At 44.2% G+C, this 22382-nt stretch overlaps 1 protein-coding gene across 1 annotated transcript; it reads left to right on the forward strand.

Annotated features, from left to right (window-relative positions):
• The first annotated feature begins 52 nt into the window (after positions 1-52).
• ACOX1 (acyl-CoA oxidase 1) lies at positions 53-20992 on the forward strand. Its single transcript, XM_058038604.1, has 14 exons — positions 53-240; positions 1207-1366; positions 9950-10110; positions 11787-11894; positions 12377-12496; positions 13648-13763; positions 13990-14159; positions 14461-14623; positions 15306-15496; positions 16415-16594; positions 17205-17310; positions 17396-17539; positions 18317-18523; positions 19462-20992. The coding sequence occupies exons 1-14, from the start codon at positions 126-128 to the stop codon at positions 19510-19512; spliced, it is 1992 nt and encodes a 663-aa protein (XP_057894587.1). The 5' UTR covers positions 53-125; the 3' UTR covers positions 19513-20992.
• Positions 20993-22382: the final 1390 nt, after the last annotated feature.

Below are 22382 nucleotides of genomic sequence, written 5' to 3' on the forward strand. Positions count from 1 at the left end.
CGGGAATCACGTGGCGTCGCGGCAGTGACGTCACGCGGGGGCGGGGCCGGCGCAGGGGGGCCGGGAAGGACTCGGGATCGGGACCGGGATTGAGATCGGGCACAGCCGCCGCCGCAGCCGCCGCGATGTCGGTGAACGCGGACCTGCGGAGGGAGCGCGCCGCCGCCACCTTCCAGCCCGAGCTACTCACCCACATCCTAGACGGCGGCCCTGAGCGCACCCGCCGCCGCAAGGAGATCGGTGAGGGAGGGCCCGGGCCGCGGGCACCGGGAGAGACAGCCCCGGTCAGGGCTCGGAGGGGATGCGGAGTGGGGAGACCCGAGGAGAGCGGGATACATGGCGGGGGTAGCGGGGTCAGGAGCCACGGAGTTGTGAGGGGGTCGTGGGGCGGGAGAGGGTGTGGAGGAGCTTTTGTGGAGAGGGGAGACGCCAAGGAGGGGAGAAAGCTGTGAGGAGAGGGTTGGCAGGTGCAGGGACAGTAAAGGGGAGGTTAGGGAGGAACAGGAGCTGCGTTACGTCACTGGTCCCCCTTCTCCTCAGAAAGGGCATAGGGTGGCCCTGATAGAGCGGTGTCCTTTTACTGCTGTTTCCCCTTCCTCCAAAGTCTCAGGGGCGGCTTCCCATGGGCTCCGTCCCCTCCTTTTTCCTTCCTAGCATGCTCTTGCCCAACAGTACAAATGTCATCTGTTTGTCAACCGGCGCAATGTGGTTATGAGAGATTAATGAGCTACTTCCAGGCTCTTCCCTGGGCTGGGACTGTCAGAGTTGTTGTGAAACTTCGCTGCCAAAGGGGGGACACAGAAAGTCTGTGCTCTCTGGGCACCTTGTTTTCCACTTGGCACAGGGGGAATAATAAGCCCTGTTATTATTGCCCTTGTGCTGGAGCTGTGTGGGGTTCAGAGTTCACAGGGCTGCCTGAGCCTCTGGGGCTGTTGCTGAGGGCCCCGCTGGTCTTACATCAGTGAATTGCCCTCCTGCCAAGTCCAGAGTGCTTTGAACTGTGAGTGGGGTTTATGTGTGGAATGAGAGCGCCAACAGCTCTCAAAGAGCTTTGATTTCATACTCATTTCGTTAACCTCTCATTTTATTCACAATTTTTTGATACCCATACCTTGAGGTAGAGCAGGTAAAATGCTGGGTCGTTGCCCAACCCCTGCTGAGGTTTGTGGAAACTGAGTTTGTTTTCCTCTCCTGTTCTGTCCCCAGAGGCCTTAGTTCTTAATGACCCCGACTTCCAGCACGAGGATTTGAACTTCCTGTCCCGTAGCCAGCGCTATGAGCAAGCCATCAGGAAGAGCTCCTTGATGGTGATGAAGCTAAGGGAATATGGAATTGCAGATCCCGAGGAGATCTACTGGTTTAAAAGGTACCTGAAAAGATCCAGAGTTTGCTTCTTGTACTTCAGTCATCACCAAGGATGCTAGGGTTGTGCTTTTTTTCCTGTGTTTGTTGTCTAAAGGAAGCTCAAGACCTGTATAAAAGCCCACTCGAGTCTGGCTTCAGTGAATTTCAGATGAAACCCTGAATTCCTTAATGTTGTGTTTTCTTAGGTTTTTTTTTTTAAGAGAAATGCAACATTAACAATGATATGCTCTTCTGTATGTGTGATGCAGAAACTAAAAAACAGAACTTGAAGTCAGATTTTTTTTTTTCCCCGAAAGGAATAAAAAAATCATACTGAATTACTTTGAATCTGAACAGATCTGATGAGTTTGCAGCTTCTAATGAAATCTCTAAAAGCTGATTACTTCACTTTGCACTTAGGCCCAATAAAGTCACATTGCAGAGATACTTGAAACGATTCCAAGATGGTTTATAAGTTCTTGTGTAGCACTGTCTGCTCTGGCTCCCTCCTCTAAGCTCCAGAGGTTCTCTTTGACCCAGAGGCTTTTTGTTGTACCTGACCTTTGGTTTATCTGATAGTACCACCTTTGGATGAAGTTAATGAAAATAAGATTGCCTTTACATGTGAGTTTTCATTCCTTCCAGAAGAAATTAGAACTCAGTTCCTGATCTTGATGTATTTCTTCCCTTAATTCTGTTAAGATGTTTCTGATTTAATCAAACAGAAACTGATAACAGAGAAGTTACACAGATCTAGAAATCTCTCGTAATCCCATGGATATATCCTCTGGCAGATTAAATAATGAGCCACAAGCCTCCTGTGACTGGTTTTGTGGAAAAGCTGTCATGGGCCCCAGGGCATGACCCCTGGCACTAGGAAATTGAAGTCATCTTGTCCACTGTGGTTTTACTTTCACAGAAAATGGTCTGCACTGACCTGTGTCATGAAAGTTCTCATGGAAGTCATGTAAATAATTTAAAAATCATCACTGGTGGACAGTGATAACAGGGAACAAGCTCAATGACAGTAGGGATTATTCAGGTGCTGCACAGCCAAAGTTAATATTTTTTTTTCCAACACAGGGTTTATTGAAAATGATGGGGAAGTTTCTTCATTTATTTATTTGTTTCTACAGAGAAAATTCAGCAAAGTCTATCCAGTCTATCAGATGGAATATTTTAACAAATTTTCTGTCTTTTTGTACCATTACTAAGTGACAATATTATATGAAAACAGACTTTTCTGAAGTAGTCAAATGAGAGATTCTAGTTTTGTCTTTCCATAAGCTTACTTTGGATTCAGCAATTCCTAAGTGAATGAAAGTGTAATAAATATTTCATACAGATACCAACTAGTACCTCTATATCTAACATGGCATAAATGGTCAGGTGTGACTAGTCAGAATTCACAGTCCAAAGCCAACAGAAACAATAAAAAAGGCTTACTTTTCTCCAAGGTAAAATCTAATTGCCACCATTCAGGATTTCAAAATATAATTGCAGTTACTGCAGACTGGTTGTATCTGTATTTTTTATTTATTTTATATACCATATTTCTTCTGTAATAATGTGTGACAGAATGAAGAGCAGTGCATAAACTTTTTGCCTACAGGTGAAGTGTTTGCTCTAAGAACTGTACACTATTGATATTCTGAAATGACTTCTTTACTATAATCTCTGATGTTGGCAAGGGAGGATGTGGGCTTGCTGCTGCTTAAAAAATTGATTAAATGAAAGGATTCTTTTTTCATCCTTTGATTTCATTTGCATTTTAACATCTGTCCCCACTTTCCCACCTGCTGAGTGGTAAAGATTTTTTAGATTTGGTGAACTGCACCCAACTGACAAAATTATGTTTATTTCTATCCCATATCCAAACATGCTAATTGGTGCTAACTGGAAATTACTTCATTAGTGCAAAAGGTGACCTGGAGAAAGTGGTTTGGGCTTATTCATTTTTCCAAACTGAAAACTGAATGGATATGGTGTTGCAACATGCCTCAAAAGAAGTTCATAAAACAGACTGACATCCTTGATTCAGATGTCAAGTTGTATCTATTGGGATTGACATTTCTACTTATGGAAGCTTAAGAAATTTTGTCAGTTATCCCCAAAAGGCAGGGACAGATTTACATATGCAATTTTAAAGAATTTTTTTTCCTGTAGCTTTCCTAAAGTGCCAGAACACCTCTAGGTAGCTTTGCACATGACTCACCAACTTTGTAGCTTGATTTATGAGTAGGTGAGGAGAAATGCTGCTTCCTTCACTGCCCTGAAGATATACTTAAACAATTGCTGCTGCTGCTGTGACATGTTCAAGTGAATGCTCCTCCTTCCTGTTTCCAAAGGGCTTTGTTGGACTCCAAATCATAAGAGGATCTATTAAATATACTTAATTGCTTTTCATGTAGTAATTCTTCTATGTCAACACTGCAGTTGCAGCTGTTGTGACTACAGCTTTGAAGGCCATCAGCCAAACAATGCCAATATTTCAGATTTCTTTTACAGTCTAACTGCTGCAAAATGTAAGCCAGCATGAAAAATGGGAAATGTTTCTGGTGTAATGCTCCAACGCTCTTGGAAGAGAGAGAGCTGCTCAGTTTTAATTCACCTCCAACTTTAATTAACTTTCATTGAGGAAAATGGGATTAAACAAAGAAGTGAAAAGCAGTTGAGACAAACTGGGTCACGGAAGAAGAGAAGATCTGAGAGCTGCTGGTCACCAGATGATTCCTGTGTTCATAAGCATTGCATGAATGTGCACTTTCCCTGTTGGAATTTGTTCTTACATCTCTACATTAGGACCTTTGAGCAAACCAAAGCAGAAAAACTCTACTATGGGCACTACTAAATTAATGCAGAGTGAATGAGTCTGGCTTAATCTTACTTTGATAGAGCTGGAACAGGAGTTTATTGCCAGAGCAGTTGTTAGCCCAGTTAGCACAGGTCAAACACAGCTCTTGCTCCTTCTCCCCTGGGATGACCCTTCATGCTCATCCTTGAAAGAGTAACTTCAAGAGCTGCCCAAAGCAGCAAAGTTTGCACACAATTAATGTAAAGTAAATGCCCCTGTTCTGTGACCCAGTTCTGCAGCCTGAGGATGGCTTTGCAGCTCTTCCTGTGGCTTTGGAGCCTCTGAACACACAGCTTTGCTTCTGTCATCCTCTGTCTTGAGCCGGTGACACAGCTGTCCCATAAGTGCATTTTGCTGTGTGGGTGGCACTGGTTGCTGTGAAATCTGGGAAGGTCTGTATTGCCAAAGCACGTATTACACACTGCCTTCTCCCAGAAGTGCATTTGGAGCTGCAGGCTCATTGTGACACCGGTGGTTGTAGCAAGGCTGACCTCAGAGCAGCTGGGCATTGATCAGGTGGTCACTGCCACCATCAGTCTTGGAGCAGAGTCATTGAACTGTTACACAGAGCAGAGAGCAGAACTGGAGAACAGCCAATCCAGGTGCTGGGAGTGATGAAATTTTAATGGAAAGCAGTAAAGAGTTCAGAGAAAGAAACAGAAGGGAAGAAAAGCTGTTGTTCCTCCCTTCACAGCTGGTACCTCTTCTGTTTGCCCTGTGTTTGAGGAAAACAGGACTCTCTCTCTCATTGTCATTCAAGGTGTTAAAAGGCACATTAAGGAAATCCTAAATCTTCAGTGTGGAGTATGCAGAGGAGAACAGTTTCTGCTGTAGTTTAACTTTCAGCTTAGTTAATGCAAGAAGCTGTTAAAACCCTGCACAATTGGCTACAGAAACATCATGACCATGACACAGGGCTGTTAAAGCATCCCCTTGTAGAATGTCTGTTGTCTTCCTCCTGTCAGAGAAGGTAATAGTAATCATTAGACATCTGGCACTTGTGATTAAACTTAAACTTAGTTAATGCAAGAAGCTGTTAAAATGCTGCATGATTTGCTACAGAAACATCATGACCATGACACAGGGCTGTTAAAGCATCCACTTGTAGAATGTCTGTTGTCTTCCTCCTGTCAGAGAAGGTAATAGCAATCATTAGGTATCTGGCACTTGTGATTAAACTTCCTCATAGGCAGTGAAAGTTGCTGGTGTGACCTTTCAGAAGATTTCTGAGATGTTTCCTGGAGCATTACCTTCAAAGAAGCAGTGTCTGACCTGATTTTTTCTAACAGCAAAGCGTGAGTTGCACATTTTTCTCAAGATCTTTCAATGACTGCTGAAAATATGCAAAGACCCATTCAAGCTCTTCCCAAGCCTTGAAACTTCATGTTTCAAGGTCAGCACTCATTTTCTCCCTGCAGTTTTGTCCTTTTTGGGCCCAGGGAGTAGGTGCACAATAATTGTGCTGCAGGCAGTGAGGGAGAAAAGGGTGCTGCTGTTGCTCTGTAGGTCCTGGGCTAAAAGAATGACCTACTTAGAAAACCACAAGAGTGTTAAAAAGTTCTGTCTTGATGTCCTTTTCTTAAGCCCTTGGTCACCCTGAAAACATCAGCTTTGGTAACTGCTGCTGTAGGCAAGAGTATTTTTGGTGAAAGAACTGTGTGCCTCAATTCTAGGAACTTCAGACACTGTACCTGCACCCACACCAGCTTAAAGCACAGTTTAATCACCAGCATTAGATGACTTGATCACAATAGTTTTGCTCCTGGAAAAATCCATGGCTCTTTTAGTCTTGTTCATTTAAAACAGGCAATGTGCAGTCCAGTGGTGCTTTGTCTCTCACTCTAAGGTTGGTTTTCACAGCCTGTACAGGACCTGCTGTTGAATTATCAATTATTTACTCTCTGCATGGTGCAAAATGTCAGTCACAAATGCTGCTGTATGGACAAGCTGTGTGCAGAACATCCCCTATGGTATTTATGCAGAGGGCTCATTTTTAACTCCTTTAAGTTTAGATGGAATAAACATTTGTGTACAGTAGATTGAAGATGAAGAAACTGTTCAAGCTGCTGAAGGGAAGATGTTTTAATTGAGAATGTGCTTTGCCTGGCATTGTGGCTACTAGATGATTACAGTTTTCTTTCATGAAATAACTTCTGCTTTGGTGAAGCTCTCCCAAAATGCCTGATTTTTCTTTCCATTCCCTCCAGCACTAGATGTAATGGTAATTTTAATTGAAGGTGAGTTCCAGATCTCACAACTGATAGAAGCAGCTGCAGGCAATACAGAGCTAGTCCAAAAAGAGCTCAGTCACCAAAGAAACCTTCTCATTTTTAATACATATTTCTTCTAACTAATAATGCCCTAGTTGTAGGCTACCAGCAGCAGTGGAATTTATTCCCACAAAGCCTGAGAGATGGAGGAGAAAATATTTTGGTTTTCATGTCCTTAGTTTCAAGTTCCTCATGAACCTTTGTAGAATAATATTTTTTCCAGTTACATAGCAACAGCAGGATTCATGGGGTGAAGAAAATACCATCTGATTCCCCATTAGCATTGCTGATGATGCCTCCACATTTGGAGGTTGCTTGTGGGACAAAGAAAAAAAAAAAAAGGTTGAATGAGGCAGAGATTATTTATCTTATGCTCCAATTGGGGAAAAGCCTTTCAGGTTCATGCTAACAGTAAGACTGAGATCCAGATCCCTCTATTTCTCTCCTGTAGAACATGCTTGGGCAATTTTCCTGAACCTTTGGGTCTCCACTTCAGCATGTTTCACAAAACCATAGAGACCCAAACGTCTGCTGCTCAGAAGGAGAAGTGGCTGCCCCTGGTCCGTGGAGTCAAGATAATTGGCACCTACGCCCAAACCGAGATGGGACATGGTTAGTTCCCTGCAGGGATCACTGGGTAACCTCTGCTCTAACTCCAGTGGGTAATTCTTCATCTTCCCTGGGTCAGTCCAAAAGGGGAAAGGTAAAATTCCTCAGTTAATGGTTGATGTCTGTAGCCAGGCAGCCACCTCATTTCACATCCTGACAATGCCAGGATTCCTTTTGGTCTTTTCCAGAATGCACCTCTTAGCTGATCTCTGCACGGGTAGTTGTTACCTTTGTTTTGAAATGAGGAGGTTGTTCTAAACCCTGAGAACCTGAATTTCACTTGAACCAGTTGACTGTGTCAATGAACAGTGCTGTGGTTTTTGCTTTTGCCTGATTTTGGGACGTGTGTGCCAGAGCCCTCAGTGCATGGCTGGCCTGCACAAACAGGTCAGGAGCATTCCTGCAGGAGAGCAGTGGAGCACGGTGAGGTTGTGAGTTCTGGTTGAAAGTCAGGTATGCTTTGCCCCAGGCACTTCTCTTCCAGATGTACAGCTTCCTGGCAAGGTCTTGTTTACAACAAAAAAAACCATCCTATTCCTGCTGCTGTTGAAAGCAACTTTCACTGCTTCAAATGGAAAAACATTTAATGAATCAAAAAACAGTCTCTTGGCCCAGAAACTGGAATTGTGGCTGTTAAGTACCAGCAAGAATAGTTAACAAACAGAGACTCCAGTGCTTGTGCTGGCATCTGAAGTGGGAAAGTCTGAAGTGTCAAGTCTGGACACTGCTGGATGGCAATGGCAGCTGCCTGGTTGCTCAGTTACAGCTGCTGAAACATTTGTGGAAGACTCAGTGGAAGAACCCTGTCCTCTGTCCTGCTCAGCAAACCCAGCTCAACCCCAGGAGCTGAGAGAGAACTGAATGGCAACAATCAGTGCCTGCTGGCCTTATTTGCCTTCTCACACCAGCTGCTTGAAATCAGTCACATCCACACTGCAGTGATTGGTTTTACTTCTGATTTCACATTAGATCATTGCACTTTCTTGCCTGGTGATGGTTGATTTCCTTGTAGTTCTCTTGTTGTTTCATGGTTAAATTGATATTTTGACACTAAATGGAATACAGTGAAATAGATATACTCTATTTGCTGAATAATTAAAATGCAAACATTTGGCATTCCTGCTGTGAATGTTGAGTAGCTGATATTCCATCAGTGAAGCTGCTGCAGTAATTGTCACTGAGCTTTGCTTAATTAAATCCTGATGTTTAAAATCTGGTGATGGGGAAACAGACCTCAGGATTATTGAATTGAACTGTGGCCTGGATGGGTAGTTACTCAGTTTTCTCTTGGTGACTAAATGTGTGAAAGCCTGTGCTGATTTTAACCTCTTTCATAGTGAAGAAGTCTCTTTGTCTCTCAAAAAAAAAAAAAAACAAAGAAAGAAAAAACACAAATAGCACAGGGTAGAAAATTAAACAAGTGAAAATCCTGGTTTATAACTACTGCTGATAAATAAGGATTTTTTTTTTTTTTGGTCACTCTTTGGCTGTCAGCTCTAGCTGTTCAGTACTTCTCACCAGTACTGAACTCATTAAAATCTGGTATTCATGGTAGGCCATCAGTCACTGTGCAGTCAGAAAGCTTAGAAAACCATGCTTCTGGGTTTATTAGATAGTTGAATTTATTTATAGGAGTCTGAGAATATCAAAAAACAGTTCTTAGGAAGGGCTAGGGACAGAACCAGTTCATATTAATGTGTATTTAGAGGACACAAGGATGCATTGCTATCACTTTGCTAAGAATATCAGATGAGTTTGAGCCAAGCTCAGACCAGTGCTCTTATATAATGCATATAATTTAAATATTTATGTATATATATTCCTGTTAAAGTAAAATTAAATTTATTTCATACATAAAGGAGCCAGATGAAGGTACTTGTCCTCAATCTGTCACCACCATTTTAATACTCGAAGCTGCCAATATTTTAAGATTGAATGATTAATTAATTCTTTTTATTGAAAAGCTTAATAGACCACTTAATTACCTCACAGTGGTGCTTGACAGAACATGAAAAAAAGTAATTCTACTGCAATATGTTTAATTGGAGATAATTTGAGCTGGTGATTTACAAATTGAAAAATGTTGGCTTTCTTCCCAAGTTGTTCATGTGTAACTTTGACTTACACATACAGAGCGCTGTCCTTTTAAGAAAGTTCTTTAAAATAGCTGAAGTTGAAGGAGTTGATTTGAAATGCCATGTACACTAATTGTGTCTGATATTTCATTTTTAAAAATCAGAGTAAATAGTACAGTCAGTTAGGATTTGTCTTTTTTTTAAAAAGTAACATTTGTTGAAAATCCAGCTTGTTTAGCTGAATAAACTGGGACTTCCACAGGATTCTACCTTCAAAACATGTCAAAACAAACAAACAAAAAACCACAAAAAACAAAAACAAACAAACAAAGAAAGGTGGACTTTCTGTATTTGGTTGAAAGCACACTGCATTCAGCCACATCACATCTCCAACAAACTGACATTCTCAGCTGACTGTCTCAGCCCATTGAAGTTAGGGATGCTCTGATGTTCAAACCAGAAGGTCTGGTCCATCTTTTGGTTTGGATTCATCCTTTTTTTTAATCAATCATAGTGCATCAAAAATAGGGGAATGTTGCAGATGCACTTTCTGCAAGATTACAGAGAAATGCCTTGCAGCATGTTTATTTCAAAGTGAGTGCAATTTCTTATTACTCAGCCTGAGAAAAGGACAGTGCTCTGGCTCTCTGAAATACACTTGCTGAAATTCTGATTGACACATGAATCATTTTTTTTTTTCTTTTTGTCTCTTCCTGAATCTCCACCATGAATCCTCATGCTTGCTTCCCTCCCATAACATTCCCTTCACGCTCCCATCCCGTGACAATTCTTCGCAGCTTTGTTCACCGCGGACGGCCTGAGCCTCTGGACCTTCACCTGGGCATGTTCCTCCCCACTCTCCTCACCCAGGCCACCCCAGAGCAGCAGGATCGCTTCTTCATGCCTGCCTGGAACCTGGAGATCATTGGCACTTATGCCCAGACTGAGATGGGCCATGGTACAGTACCCTCAGTAAATGCTCTTTCTGACGATGCCTTTGTGTGCAGAGGATTCCTGTGCCTGCTAGAGCAGTGTGTGTGTGTGTGTCCCACAGTTTAACACAGCCTGCTGTGCTTCTAGGGAAAGGTGGAGAGCCTCTGCAAGGGTTAAGAGAGCATTATGCCATGTGCTGCTTCCCTCTTCCTCTGAAGGGAGGGTTGGATGTGTGTAGCTCTGTAAGGAATGGCTCCTTGTGCCATTCAAACCAGTGTCATTACTGCCCATCACTGGTGCTGGCAGTTTGGTGGCATCTGTTCATTTTACCCTTGCTGTTCTTTCCATTGGAGTTCTGCTTTGCTCTAATTAATGTTCAGTGTAAAGACAAAAGGACAGAGCTTTGAGGTGGTGAAAGAGATGCCAAAAAATTAAGAGTTGCTTGTTCACCTCAGGATTAACCTTGGTTCCAATGCTCATGTTCTGTGGGGAGCTTTTTCCCCTTAGTTCACTCCCATGTGTTCTTTTTAACTGACTGAAATGTTTTGGGCTTTTTGAGTTCTCTGTCTCATGTTGACTTTGTTTTTCGTTGCTATTCCTTCGCTTTCAAGCTTTGAAATGGATTTTGATAACTCCAGCAGTATTGTGATTGCAACACTTCTAATTCAAGTTTCAAAGGGAGGATATTCTGCCTTGGGAAACTTTAATTTTGGTCATCTCAGAGTTGCAAAGGAGAATTATTTTCTAAAAATGAGCAGGATTCACCTTTGTGTTGAAGGGAAATGTAGAGACTGTGTGAAGCATAAAGTAACTGCAAGTCTGAGGAGAATCTCTTGGAACTAGTGAGGTTTGAAGATCCTTTGCCAGCAGAGTGAGTCTGTGTTGAGCTGCCTGTGGAAATGTGCCATTACCTCCATGCTTTGGGAACGTGGCTGCTGCAAGGTGATCTCCTTTTTCCTGCTGGAGCTCTTGTCCTGCCCTGCCAGTCCAGACTCTCAGGAGTGTTCACAGCTTGTCTGGTTTAAACAAGTAGGCCTGGGGATTTTGGGAGTTTTTAAAGCATTCAGGGGCAGTGCCACTGCTCTGAGACAGGTGTGTGGGAAGTGAAGCATTGAGGGCAGAAGACAAAGACTGTTCCTGGAATTATCTCCATCTTTATGTAGTCTCTTCATCTACCTACATCAGCACCTGCATACACATGCCATTACTTGTTCTTTTGGAGCTATGGATGGTCTCCTCTGGGAGATCAGCTCCATCAAGTGAGGAGAATGTAGGCTTGATGAGGGAATGGAGAGGGGATGGGCACTGTTTATTTCATCTTGTGGCTGAGAACTGGATGGTTTTATTTTGCATTTTAGTGAAATTCAGGTGATTGTGTTCCTGTGGAACATTTTGAATGAGAAAGGGCTTCTGGTGTGTGATAGCAAAAAGGTGTCAGATTGGAGGTGCTTGGAAAACCAGCCTTAGACCACTGGGGAAAAAAATCAATGTTTTCTGAGACTTGGCGGTCCCAGAATATGGTCTGACCCTCACTTGTTCTTCCTTAATTTGTTGCTATTTAGCTTTTTATACATATAGCCTAAAAGCAAAATTAAAATTCAAACATTACTACTGGAGTTCCACTTTCCATTGCCCAGTTCTGTCCTTATCTCTGTTTTGTGACTGACTTCCTGCCAAAACAATGTGTTTGCTTGTTTCCAGGGACTCACCTCAGGGGCCTGGAAACAACAGCCACTTATGACCCCTCCACACAGGAGTTCATCCTCAACAGCCCCACTGTCACCTCCATTAAGTGGTGGCCAGGTGGACGTAAGTGTGTCTAAATCTGGAAGATGTATGGAGTAACTCAGGGAGGTGATGCTGTGTGTGTTATATCTGCAGAGTGATAGCTGAAAGTTGATCCAAAGAGTTGGCTGAAATCCAGTCACTCTTGCATAACAAGCAGACTTATCAGAGCCTGCTAAACATTGTGTGCTCTGGACTGTTGCTCAGAACCATTCACACTGTGGATTTGGTGTAATTTTTGATTGCTTCTATGAAATTATTTCTGGTTCTTCAGCTTCACTGATGGATGTGCTAAGGACTCAGTGTTTTATAGTCCAGAAAATTGTGTTGTTTAACTTCCATTGACTTGAGCAACATTTTGTCATAGATCTGTCCAATTGGGGTGACATCCAGTGGGGTCAATCTGGTTTTCTAGAGCATGATGTAATGAGGTTATCCCAGAAGAAAGACTCAGTGTGTGAGTGTGTGTGACTGTGTTTCTGTGCTGAGTCCTGCTCCTCTTGCAGTTGGGAAGACGTCGAACCACGCCATCGTCCTGGCTCAGCTCTACACCCAGGGCCAGTGCAAAGGCCTGCACGCCTTCATTGTCCCCATCAGGCAGCTGGGCACACATGAACCTCTGCCAGGTACAGATTCACACTCAGGGAGTGCATTACAGATCACATCTCTTTCTCTCTCACTGTATACAGTGTTTGTTAAACTTCCTGCTGTGTTGGTTAAAGTCCGTGGCTTATTTCGTTAGCTGAATTCAGCTGGTAGATCACAGGGTTTAAATGAGTCTTTCTTACAACTGAACTACCACTAAACCATCTTTCCTACCAGGTCTTCAATGTGAAGTTTAGTTTGGGATTTGATTCTACCCCAGTGAAGTTAATTTGGGATTTGATTCTGCCCCAGTGTGTCCCAGCTATGCATTCCACAATCCTGCTTTCTGATAGGGGAAGAAGAGCTTTCATCACTCTTTAGCTGGATGAACTTTATAGACAGCTCATGCAGTGAGTGGATAGTGGGGCTGCATGGAAGTTATGGAGATTCCCATGTTTTGATGTCCAGTTGTTGTGGTTCAACTGATCAGGCAGCTAAACACATACATCCCTCCACACAGAGGGATGGGGGAAAGAGTTGTGAAAAAGGTAAAAGTTGTAGGCTGAGATAAAGACAATTTAATAGGACAGAAAAGGAAGGGAAATGAACAATAATAACAGCAACAACAATAATATTAATAGTAGAATATGCAGAGCAGGTGATCACTGTGTGATTGCTCAGCAGCAGCTGACTGATGCCAAGCCAGTCCCTGAGCAGAGAGCTGTCATTCCCCCCAGCTGGCTTCACCCATTTTTATTGTCGAGCATGATGCCACATGGTGGGGGATATCCCTTTGTCCAGCTGGCATCAGCTGTCCTGGCTGTGTCACCTGCCAGCTTCTTGTGTCCCCCCAGCCTCACACTGTTGGGGCAGTGTGGAAATTGAAAAGTCCTTGTCTGATGCGAATGCTACTCAGCCACAACTGAACCAACAGTGTGTTATCAACATTGTTCTTGTGCTAAATCCAGAACACAGTACTGTACCAGCCACTGGGAAGATAATTTCACTCTGTCTCAGCCAAAACCAGGACACCACTTTTCCATCAAAGAGATTAAGGTCCCTGTTAACTCTTACTCATAACACTGCTAGGATTTGCTAGAAAACTAACCAATCTCCTTATTGGAGAAGGCTTGAACCTCTTGTGTGCTGTTTAGTGTTTATTTCTTAATGCAAGTGGCTTTGTCTGTGGCAGGTATCACTGTGGGTGACATTGGCCCCAAGTTTGGCTATGATGAAATGGATAATGGCTACCTGAAAATGGACAACTTCCGAATTCCTCGGGAAAACATGCTGATGAAATATGCCCAGGTAAAGCAGTGAGCTTCAGCATCTGCTGTTAGAAATGGGCCTGCTGAATGCTCCTGTGAGCTTGAGCACTGCACCAAAAGGGTTGTGGGTGGGTGCTTGATGGGTTTTGAGTGTGAACCCATCAAGCAGCCACCCACAAACCTTTGAGTCAAAAGGTGCATGTAAAAGGAAGGAAACTTCACAAATCGACAGGCTGTATTTTTTAAAATCTTTTATTTTTTGGCAGGTTGAACCAGATGGCACCTATGTGAAACCAGTCAGTGACAAGCTGACCTATGGGACCATGGTGTTCATCCGTTCCCTCATCGTGGGTGACTCTGCTCGCTCGCTGTCCCGGGCCTGCACCATCGCCATCCGCTACAGCGCCGTCAGACACCAGTCTGAGCTGAAGCCAGGGTGAGGGCAGGAGACCCAGAGCAGCCCAAACTGCTGAGGGAAAATTCTGAACTACTGGGAGGAATGGGGGCTGTGACTGATACTTGCTTTGGCATTCAGTATGGTTTCAAAACAGTGTTTGTCCTGGGGAGTGCATAATCTTTCATTCTTGGAATGTCCTCCCCTGCCAGAGGCTTTTGCTGGATGGTGTTTGAGAGTCTGACTTGATATGGATGGTGAACTTAGTTAGAGTAGGGATAAGTGGGATTTCTGCAGCAGGCTGCTACCACTGACATGCTGACTCATCTGTGTTTTGCTCCAGGGAACCAGAACCCCAGATCCTGGATTATCAGACCCAGCAATACAAACTCTTTCCTCTCCTGGCAACAGCATACGCCTTCCATTTTGTGGGAGCCTACATAAAGGCCACCTATCATCGTATCAATGGGGACATCAGCAAGGGGGACCTCAGTGAGCTGCCAGAGGTACTGTGTCCTCTGGAAACCAGTGTGTTGGTTGAATTTGTGTGAGGTTTCTAAACAGCTTGGAAAAAGAGTCATTGAACCTTTTTGGCTTTCACTCATGAGATGTCTTCTATTTCTGTAGTTTCAGAAGCCCCCCAGTCCAGAATATGCTGGTGACATTTATTTGCTCTATTAATTTAGCACTATATAAAAAATGGGGAGTAATGCACAGTGAGAAAGCTACTGGGAATATATTTTTATTCAAAAGGTGCATTTCCAGGAATGATGGAGTAATGTTTGGGAGTTAAGACTGGTCTTGTGCTTGTGCTGTAACTTCTTCATTGTTCTTCCAGGTGCCTAGGGTAGAATAGGCTTGTTGATGAAAGTGTCAGTACTGTACTGAGGGGTTAGGCTTGTAAAATGTTAATTTCCTGTTAGGGCTTGTGACAATGGGCAGTTGAAAACAGTCTTGTACATAAAATGTGTAGGGGCAGAAGGCTTAAAGACTTAAAATAAGTCTTTCCATGTACAAGGTTTTCATATAAATATTTGGCTCAGGAAAGACTTCCTTCAAGAAAAACAAAAACCTGTGGAACAGCACAAGAATGGTGTTGACTCCACTTTTCTTTTTCTGGGAGTCCTTAACATGTATGTGTGCAAGCTAAGAGTGGAAAATAAAGCTGGCTTTGCTGTTTCCCCTCAGCTGCACGCCCTGACAGCGGGGCTGAAGGCGTTCACCTCCTGGACTGCCAACGCTGGCATTGAGGAGTGTCGGATGGCATGCGGCGGGCACGGCTACTCCCGCTGCAGCGGCATTCCTGACATCTATGTCACCTTCACCCCGTCCTGCACCTACGAGGGGGAGAACACTGTCATGATGCTGCAGACTGCCAGGTATGGGAGCTCTGCACAGGCATGTTCCAGCCTCTCTTCATGGTCCTTGTGGCTGGAGTTGGTACCAAAAGGGCTAATTGGATTTCTGCTGTGTCTGTGTAACTTTGGTCGGAGAAACAGAATCCCAGCAAGGACGCTTGGGAGATAAGGGGGAGACACCTGGCTTAGGAATGCAGCTACAGCCCAAACAAGGACTCAGTCTGGGAACGTGGGGAAGGTTTTATGGTAATGAGTTAATTATAATATGCATGTAGTGACTGTATGTAAGCAACACACTTGTAAAAAATCACATGCACACAAGTAGGAGTTATCCCCATTGTAGTAGATAGGGTCAGGCGCTCGGAAAATCTCGCGATGTCACGGAAAGCAGTAGAATTCCTCTCCCCCTAATACCTAGTGATAAAAGATCACCCAAGAATGTAGTCCCCCCTAACATTAGTGACTTTCTACTCCTTACTAACCAATTACAGTAGAGTAAGACCCCCTGACGTAGAAAAAAAACTTTCCCAGTATAAAACCTGACGAGACGAGACAATAAAAGTCTTGAACCGTCCACCATACTGGTGTCTGTGTGTGTTCTTGGCCCGAGTGACCCTAAGCAGTCGCCGTGCCGTTTCCTCAGAACCAAGTCGCCTCGCCTTGCATCAGAAAGCAACACCCCATGCAACCAGACACCTGTAATAAATGATGCCCTTCTTAACACTAAATTGGTGTTGAGGAGTCTTTTATTTGCAGTGAATTTGGTGACAAAGTAAAGAGCAGAAGTGTCTGTATTAGCACAAAAGTGGTGTCATGTTTCTGTCCCCTGCCCCATTTTTGACAGATAAACTTTCTGGCCTGAGCCTCAGTGAGATGACTTTTGTCCATTCAAACAGCTCATGAGTAAGAGCTGCTGCCATCTGCTGTCTCTCTTTTCAGGTTCCTTATGAAAAGCTACACCCAGGTGACCTCTGGCCAGCAGGTCAGTGGCATGGTGTCCTACCTGAACGACCTCTCCAGGCAGCGCATCCAGCCCCAGCACGTGGCTGCCAGGACTGTCACCGTGAGGATCAACGATCCCACCAGCTTGGTGGAGGCCTACAAGTCACGTGCTGCCCGGTGAGCTCACACTGACTGGGCTGAGCCAAGAAAAACTGGGTGAGGTGGTGGTGATGCACTGCCCTGTTTGTGCTGGGTTCTCGAGGTGTGGCTGGCAAAGCTTTGATCTGTGTGTTGCTTTCAGGAAGTGACACACTTTACTGGGTTGGGGACAGGGTTAAGGGCTTTGAGGTTGCTCACAGCCTGCCCATAGCCTGGTTACTCTGCTGCTCAATCCTTTGTGATGTATCTTTTTCTTATTTATGTGTAAAGTATATTCAAACTTACAAATACCAAACTACTCAGAGATCTCTCTGGAGGGAAACATTCCTGATATTAAAGTTCATTGTGAGGGAAGTGGGAGAGTAGAACAGACACCTGTTTGTGAGTAGGTATTGAAGCACCACATGTGGGCTGTCAGAAGTCCTCTTACCCCTCTGTAGCTGTATTGTAGCTGCAGCAGTGATTACTGGTGTTATAGAGGCACAACTTGTCACTCCAGTCACTGTGTTTGGCACATGAGAAAAATTCTGAGCTCATGTGCCATGACTGACATGTGTGAATTCAGTGTATGTCATCCTGTTAATGTGGTGTTATTATTTAAACTGTTTTTCTTCCTCATGTGAAACAGGCTTGTAGAATCTGCAGCAAAGAATCTGCAAGCTGAGCTGGCCCACAGAAAGAGCAAGGAGGACGCCTGGAACAGAACTTCTGTTGATCTTGTGCGGGCATCAGAGGTCAGTGATGTGCCTGCTCAAGAAACATGCTGCGAGAGCTGCTGATGTTTCTGTGTCCCTGACTGAGCCTGTTTGGTTCCTGCAGGCCCACTGTCACTACGTGGTGGTGAAGCTGTTCACAGCCAAGCTGGCTGAGGTGGGTGACGCCGCCGTGCGCGCGGTGCTGACCGAGCTCTGCCTCCTGTACGCCCTGTTCGGCATCAGCAGGAACGCAGGAGACTTCCTGCAGGTTGGTGCCTTCCTCCAGCACTCCAGATCTCTGAAGCCAGGTTCACTGCTTGCAAATGTGCTTTAAATGCCAAGCTGTGTGGATGTTAGAGGTGTAAGTTCTTGGCTGTTGGTTGTCAGAGGGTCATTAGCAGTGCCAGCCTGCTGGAAGGCTCTTGTAGGTTTCCCTTGTGATAAATGGAAACCAGGCATGTGCCGAGGTTTAGCTGAAATGGTTTCCAGTTGGTGACCAGCTGCTGTGTCTTAAAAACCAAGGAATTAATAAAGGAGCTGCAGTTAGATGTGCTCACAGCTAATAACCCTGAAAGGGGATCTTGTGCTCCAAATTCTAACCCATCCTTCAGTTAATGGCTTTACACTGTCAGGCATTGTTTTTTTTTCTATTCTTCTGTCAGTTTGAGAATGCATTTGTGCAGCAGTGTTTTATTTGCTCTTCTGGCAGACATGATATGTTTTGTCTTCCCATTTTCCTCTTTGCTGCTTACTAAAAATTTCCCTGAAGTCAGGCACAGTTTAATACCCTTATATGCATATTCTCCAAGGAAACTTGTTGCTACAGTTAACTTACAGGTACTCACAGAGTGAATCTCCCATCCAGGAATAATAGCTGGGCAGTATGGAGGGCATCTCCTTCTGCTTGTGCACTATGGCAAATTGCCAATTTAATTACTTAGAAAACCGAACTGCTGCGTTTTGGTGTGTGGGAAAGCTGACCTGTGTGAGACCTTGGGGAAGGGAAGGATCTGTGACTTGTGTAATGCTTGTTTCCTCTCTCAAGGCTGGTATCTTGAGCAGTGCCCAGATAACCCAGGTGAACCAGCAGGTGAAGGAGCTCCTGGCTGTCATTCGGCCCAATGCAGTGGCACTGGTGGACTCCTTTGACTTCCATGATGTCCACCTGGGCTCTGTGCTCGGCCGCTACGACGGCAACGTCTACGAGAACATGTTTGAGTGGGCAAAGAAATCCCCACTGAACAAAACACAGGTAAAGAACCCTCTCTTCTTCTTCTCACATGCCCAAAGAAATAACTCAGTTTAGGGTTGTTAATTGTGCTCAGTGATCTCAGCAGGTTATTGAGGAAGTGGGGAGAAAAGTCACAAGTAGTAATGGACCAAAACTAACAATCTACTTTCAGTTTGCTCTCTGTAGTTTTCTCTCCCAGGTGTACCTTGCATTCATCCCTGTGGGATCTCTTGAGCTTCTCAGTTGAGGGAGGAAATGGTGCACTCCACAGAGAAACAACTTAAGTATTTCAGTGAATTCAAAAGCAATTCTCACTTGCTGTTAATTCTGTTTAGTGACAGTAGCTGTGGAAGCCTTGCCCATTTTCTGGCAAATCTTCCACTCTTCAGGCCCTAGCAGTGAGTGGAGGAGAAAATAAACTGTTACCCTGTAGTATTTAGGTGTCAGATGTTGTATATCTGGCCTAGGATTGGAGCTGCAGCTGAGCTAAAATAAACTGAAGTGTCCCTGCTTCATCAGCCAGAATAGTAAATCCTGTTTCCTGGTGCCTTTATTTGATGAGGGCAGACTGTGTCTCCTGCAATGGGCTGCCAGAAACTGCAGCTGCAGTTAAATCCTACAGTTTGCTCAGTGTTCTGTACTTCTGAAGTCAGTGGGGCTTAGGAGCTTCATTAGGAAACCTGAACCAGTTTTCTTGTAATTAAAATGCCAAACAATAGTATGGATATAAATTTTACATTTCTTTCTTAAAGGAAAGGTAGTGGGCGGGCTGTTTTTTTATCCTCATGCTTTCTATCACGTAGAGCCTGAAATATAGAAGTTATCTGGCTGTTCTTAAATCTCCAAAGTGCCTCTGATTCAAATATTCTTAGTATACAAACACACTGCAAGATGTGAGGACGTAAAACTGTTTCAAAGATCAAATCTGACCTTGTAACCTCTGTCATCTTGTCCTGCAGGTTCATGAATCTTTCCACAAACACCTGAAGCCAATGCAAGCCAAGCTGTGAAGCCTGCAGGTTTTTTAAAATGCACTCTGGCCCTGCCCTGAAAAGTGGGTGTTTGCATCCTTCCTTCAGGCACCTAAATCAAACCTTTGAATCCTGTAGCTGTAGGACAGTGAATAATTGTAGCCTTTCTTTCCTCTTTTAGGTGAGGAGGTGTTTGGGGAGAGTGCATAGGGATTGATGCCTGTTTTTAAAGTGCAATTATAATGGTAAAATTAACCTTTTAAAAATCTGGGAAAGCTTTATGGATTTATACAAGGATTGTGTTTGTGAAGCTGCTAACTAGAGAGAAGTTCCTGTCAACTGGAAAATGTGGCAGGGCTTCACTATGACATAGTTGACAGCCCTCAGGCAGTAGCTTCTGGTGAGCAGTTACGTCCTCCCCTCAAAAAAAGCATCAGTGTCTTGATTTTTCAATTTTTATTTTTATTTTTTGTTAAATTAGCCCCACCTCTCTCCTCATTTGGCCAATGCTTGTGCTGTGTGAAGCCTCCTGCAGAGCTCTGTGCATGTGAGTCTGCGTGTGTTTTCCTGATGGATCTGGGAAGTAAATACTTCTCTGGAGCTCTGCTTCAGGCCTCTTTCCAGAAGAAATCCTCGTGTTTCCTTTGTTTTCCTTCTTTCACTGCCCTGCACAAACTCCTTTTTCCTTTGTGCCAGCTCTTGGTTAATAGGAGGTCAAAGGAGAACATAGTGATGCTGCTCTGAGGATAAAACCAACTCACAGTAATCAGCTGGGTGCTGATAACAGATGTTCTGCCCCTCTTTTCACTCTTAGCATTTTCAAGCACTATCTTGAAGCACTTTACAAATGTTACTTATGTTGATTTGGTGGAGGAGAAACCACATGTAGTGGTAAAAACTGCAAATTTGACCTGGAATGATGAAGCCAGTATTGGAGGGCAGAAGTCAGTTTTGACCAATGTCCTCAGGTCTTCTCATTTTTCCGGGATGTTGTCCTGGCTTTTTAAAGGCATTTGTCAAGAAAATGACAATCCCAAGTGAAGTGTCCAGATTTTTTTATTATTTTTCCTGCCCATGCATTTCCAAGGAGCTTTCTCTGATTTGCCTAATTTTGTTTTGATACCGACTTGGGCCTTGCACGGTGCTGTCTGATGGAACAGGAAGAAATCAGCTTGGAGGAGAACATCCTGCTGCCCAGGGAAATCAGTGCAGCAGCTACAACCAAGCAAAATCATTGCTGCTTTTCCACACCAGTAACATGTCCAGTAACCATAAAACCTTTTCACACTAGAGAAGGGCAGCTCTGAGCTTAAAATTGTTAAAAGCTTCAGCATGAACCCAAATCCTGCAGTTCTGAGGCAACACCTGAGAAGCTGCTTCTCTGCAGCTTTGGGCTCTGTTAGTCTCTAATTTTGAATCAGTTTTCTGGCACTAACAATGATCAGACACAAGGTTTGGCTCCACATGCAGTAGCTGAACAGAAAGAAATGTTTAATTTTAAATAAACTAATCAAACTTGCCTTTTGGCTGCCGAGTGTTTCAGGTCCTGTGGAAGTTCAGGATGGCAGAGGAGGCTGAGGGCTCTGCCTTCCCTGTGTCCAGTGGAACAGGCTGCTGGCCTGGGGAGGGGGGGATGGAGGTTAAAAGGTTAAAAATATGCTAATGAGAACAGCACTAGCTGTGTACAGATCTAATAAATTACAAAAATGTGTTTTCAGACAAAATGTCTTTCTTTGCACACACTGCCTTGAGTGGATCTCATGTAAATTAATGGGAATGAAGTATTGAGAAGACCTTAAATTAGCTGGATTTTGGTGTTTTATATAGTGTGACCTCCCTGGCTTTGCTCTGCAGTGTTGTGGGGATGCCATGGGGATTCCTGTCCCATCCCAGGGGATCCCATCCTGCTGCCCCAGCCCCAGGGAGGCACAGCTGGCACAGGGCAGGGCTGGCTGTGGCGTTTGCTCGGTGTCACTGCAGCTCCAACAGCAGCAAAGGCTGATCAGTGCCTACAGCAAGGTGTGACCATGGGACTGGGCAGCAGCAGCCTCAATTCACAGTTGTTTTCCTTTCATTTTTGGAGAAATGGAAACAGAGAGAAGGAGAGTTGTTTTCAGTTTTGTATTTTGATGTATTGGGAAACACTTTCCTTCCTTGCTGTTGGTGAGGATTTTGTACACTTCTCACCCTTGCTGTGGTTGGTGACAATGCCTGAATGCCACACCTGGCGTGGTTTGCTGTTTCTCAGGGTCAGCAAACAGTGTTTAAACTCTGCCCTGCAGCCTCATCCACCTTTCCATCAACACGATGGTGCCATTTCCACAAGTGCTGAGCCTCTTGAGATGCAGGAACAATTTCAGTGCCAAGCTGTTAAAAACGGAACCAGACTCCCGGTGCTGAAGTGATTTCAGCATTTGTTATAATAAAAAGAAAGGCCCAAAGCAAGGGATACTAAAGTGATTTCAGCATTTGTTATAATAAAAAGAAAGGCCCAAAGCAAGGGGGCGCAGGCCGAGCAGGAGCGTTCCCTCAAGGATGGAGCAGTGCCGGCCCCGATGCTCCAGGGGAACAGCACAGCTTCCCTGGGTCAGATCCCCCTTTTTATCCTGTTTTTTCCCTTTGGATTGGTTTCTGTTTGCGTCCTCCATTTGCATGAAGGTTGAAGGCCTTGCTTGGCCATTACAGTTCTGTCCAGGCTGGCTCGTTTCACTGGGGGTGCTGCACTTTACTGAGGTGTAATTTCTTATAACTACTCTTTTAACCAATTTTACAATATAACAACTGTTAGGAAAATTAATCCACAAACACCAGAGGTTTACATCCAAAAAGGAGACAGAGGAGCCCTTTTTTGGCTTTATTTCAATAAAGGGAGAGGCCATGGGGCATTCCCCTGGGGTCTCTCAAGGTTT

This window comes from Melospiza georgiana, chromosome 21 (assembly GCF_028018845.1).
Source record: "Melospiza georgiana isolate bMelGeo1 chromosome 21, bMelGeo1.pri, whole genome shotgun sequence".
Classification (NCBI taxonomy): domain Eukaryota; kingdom Metazoa; phylum Chordata; class Aves; order Passeriformes; family Passerellidae; genus Melospiza; species Melospiza georgiana.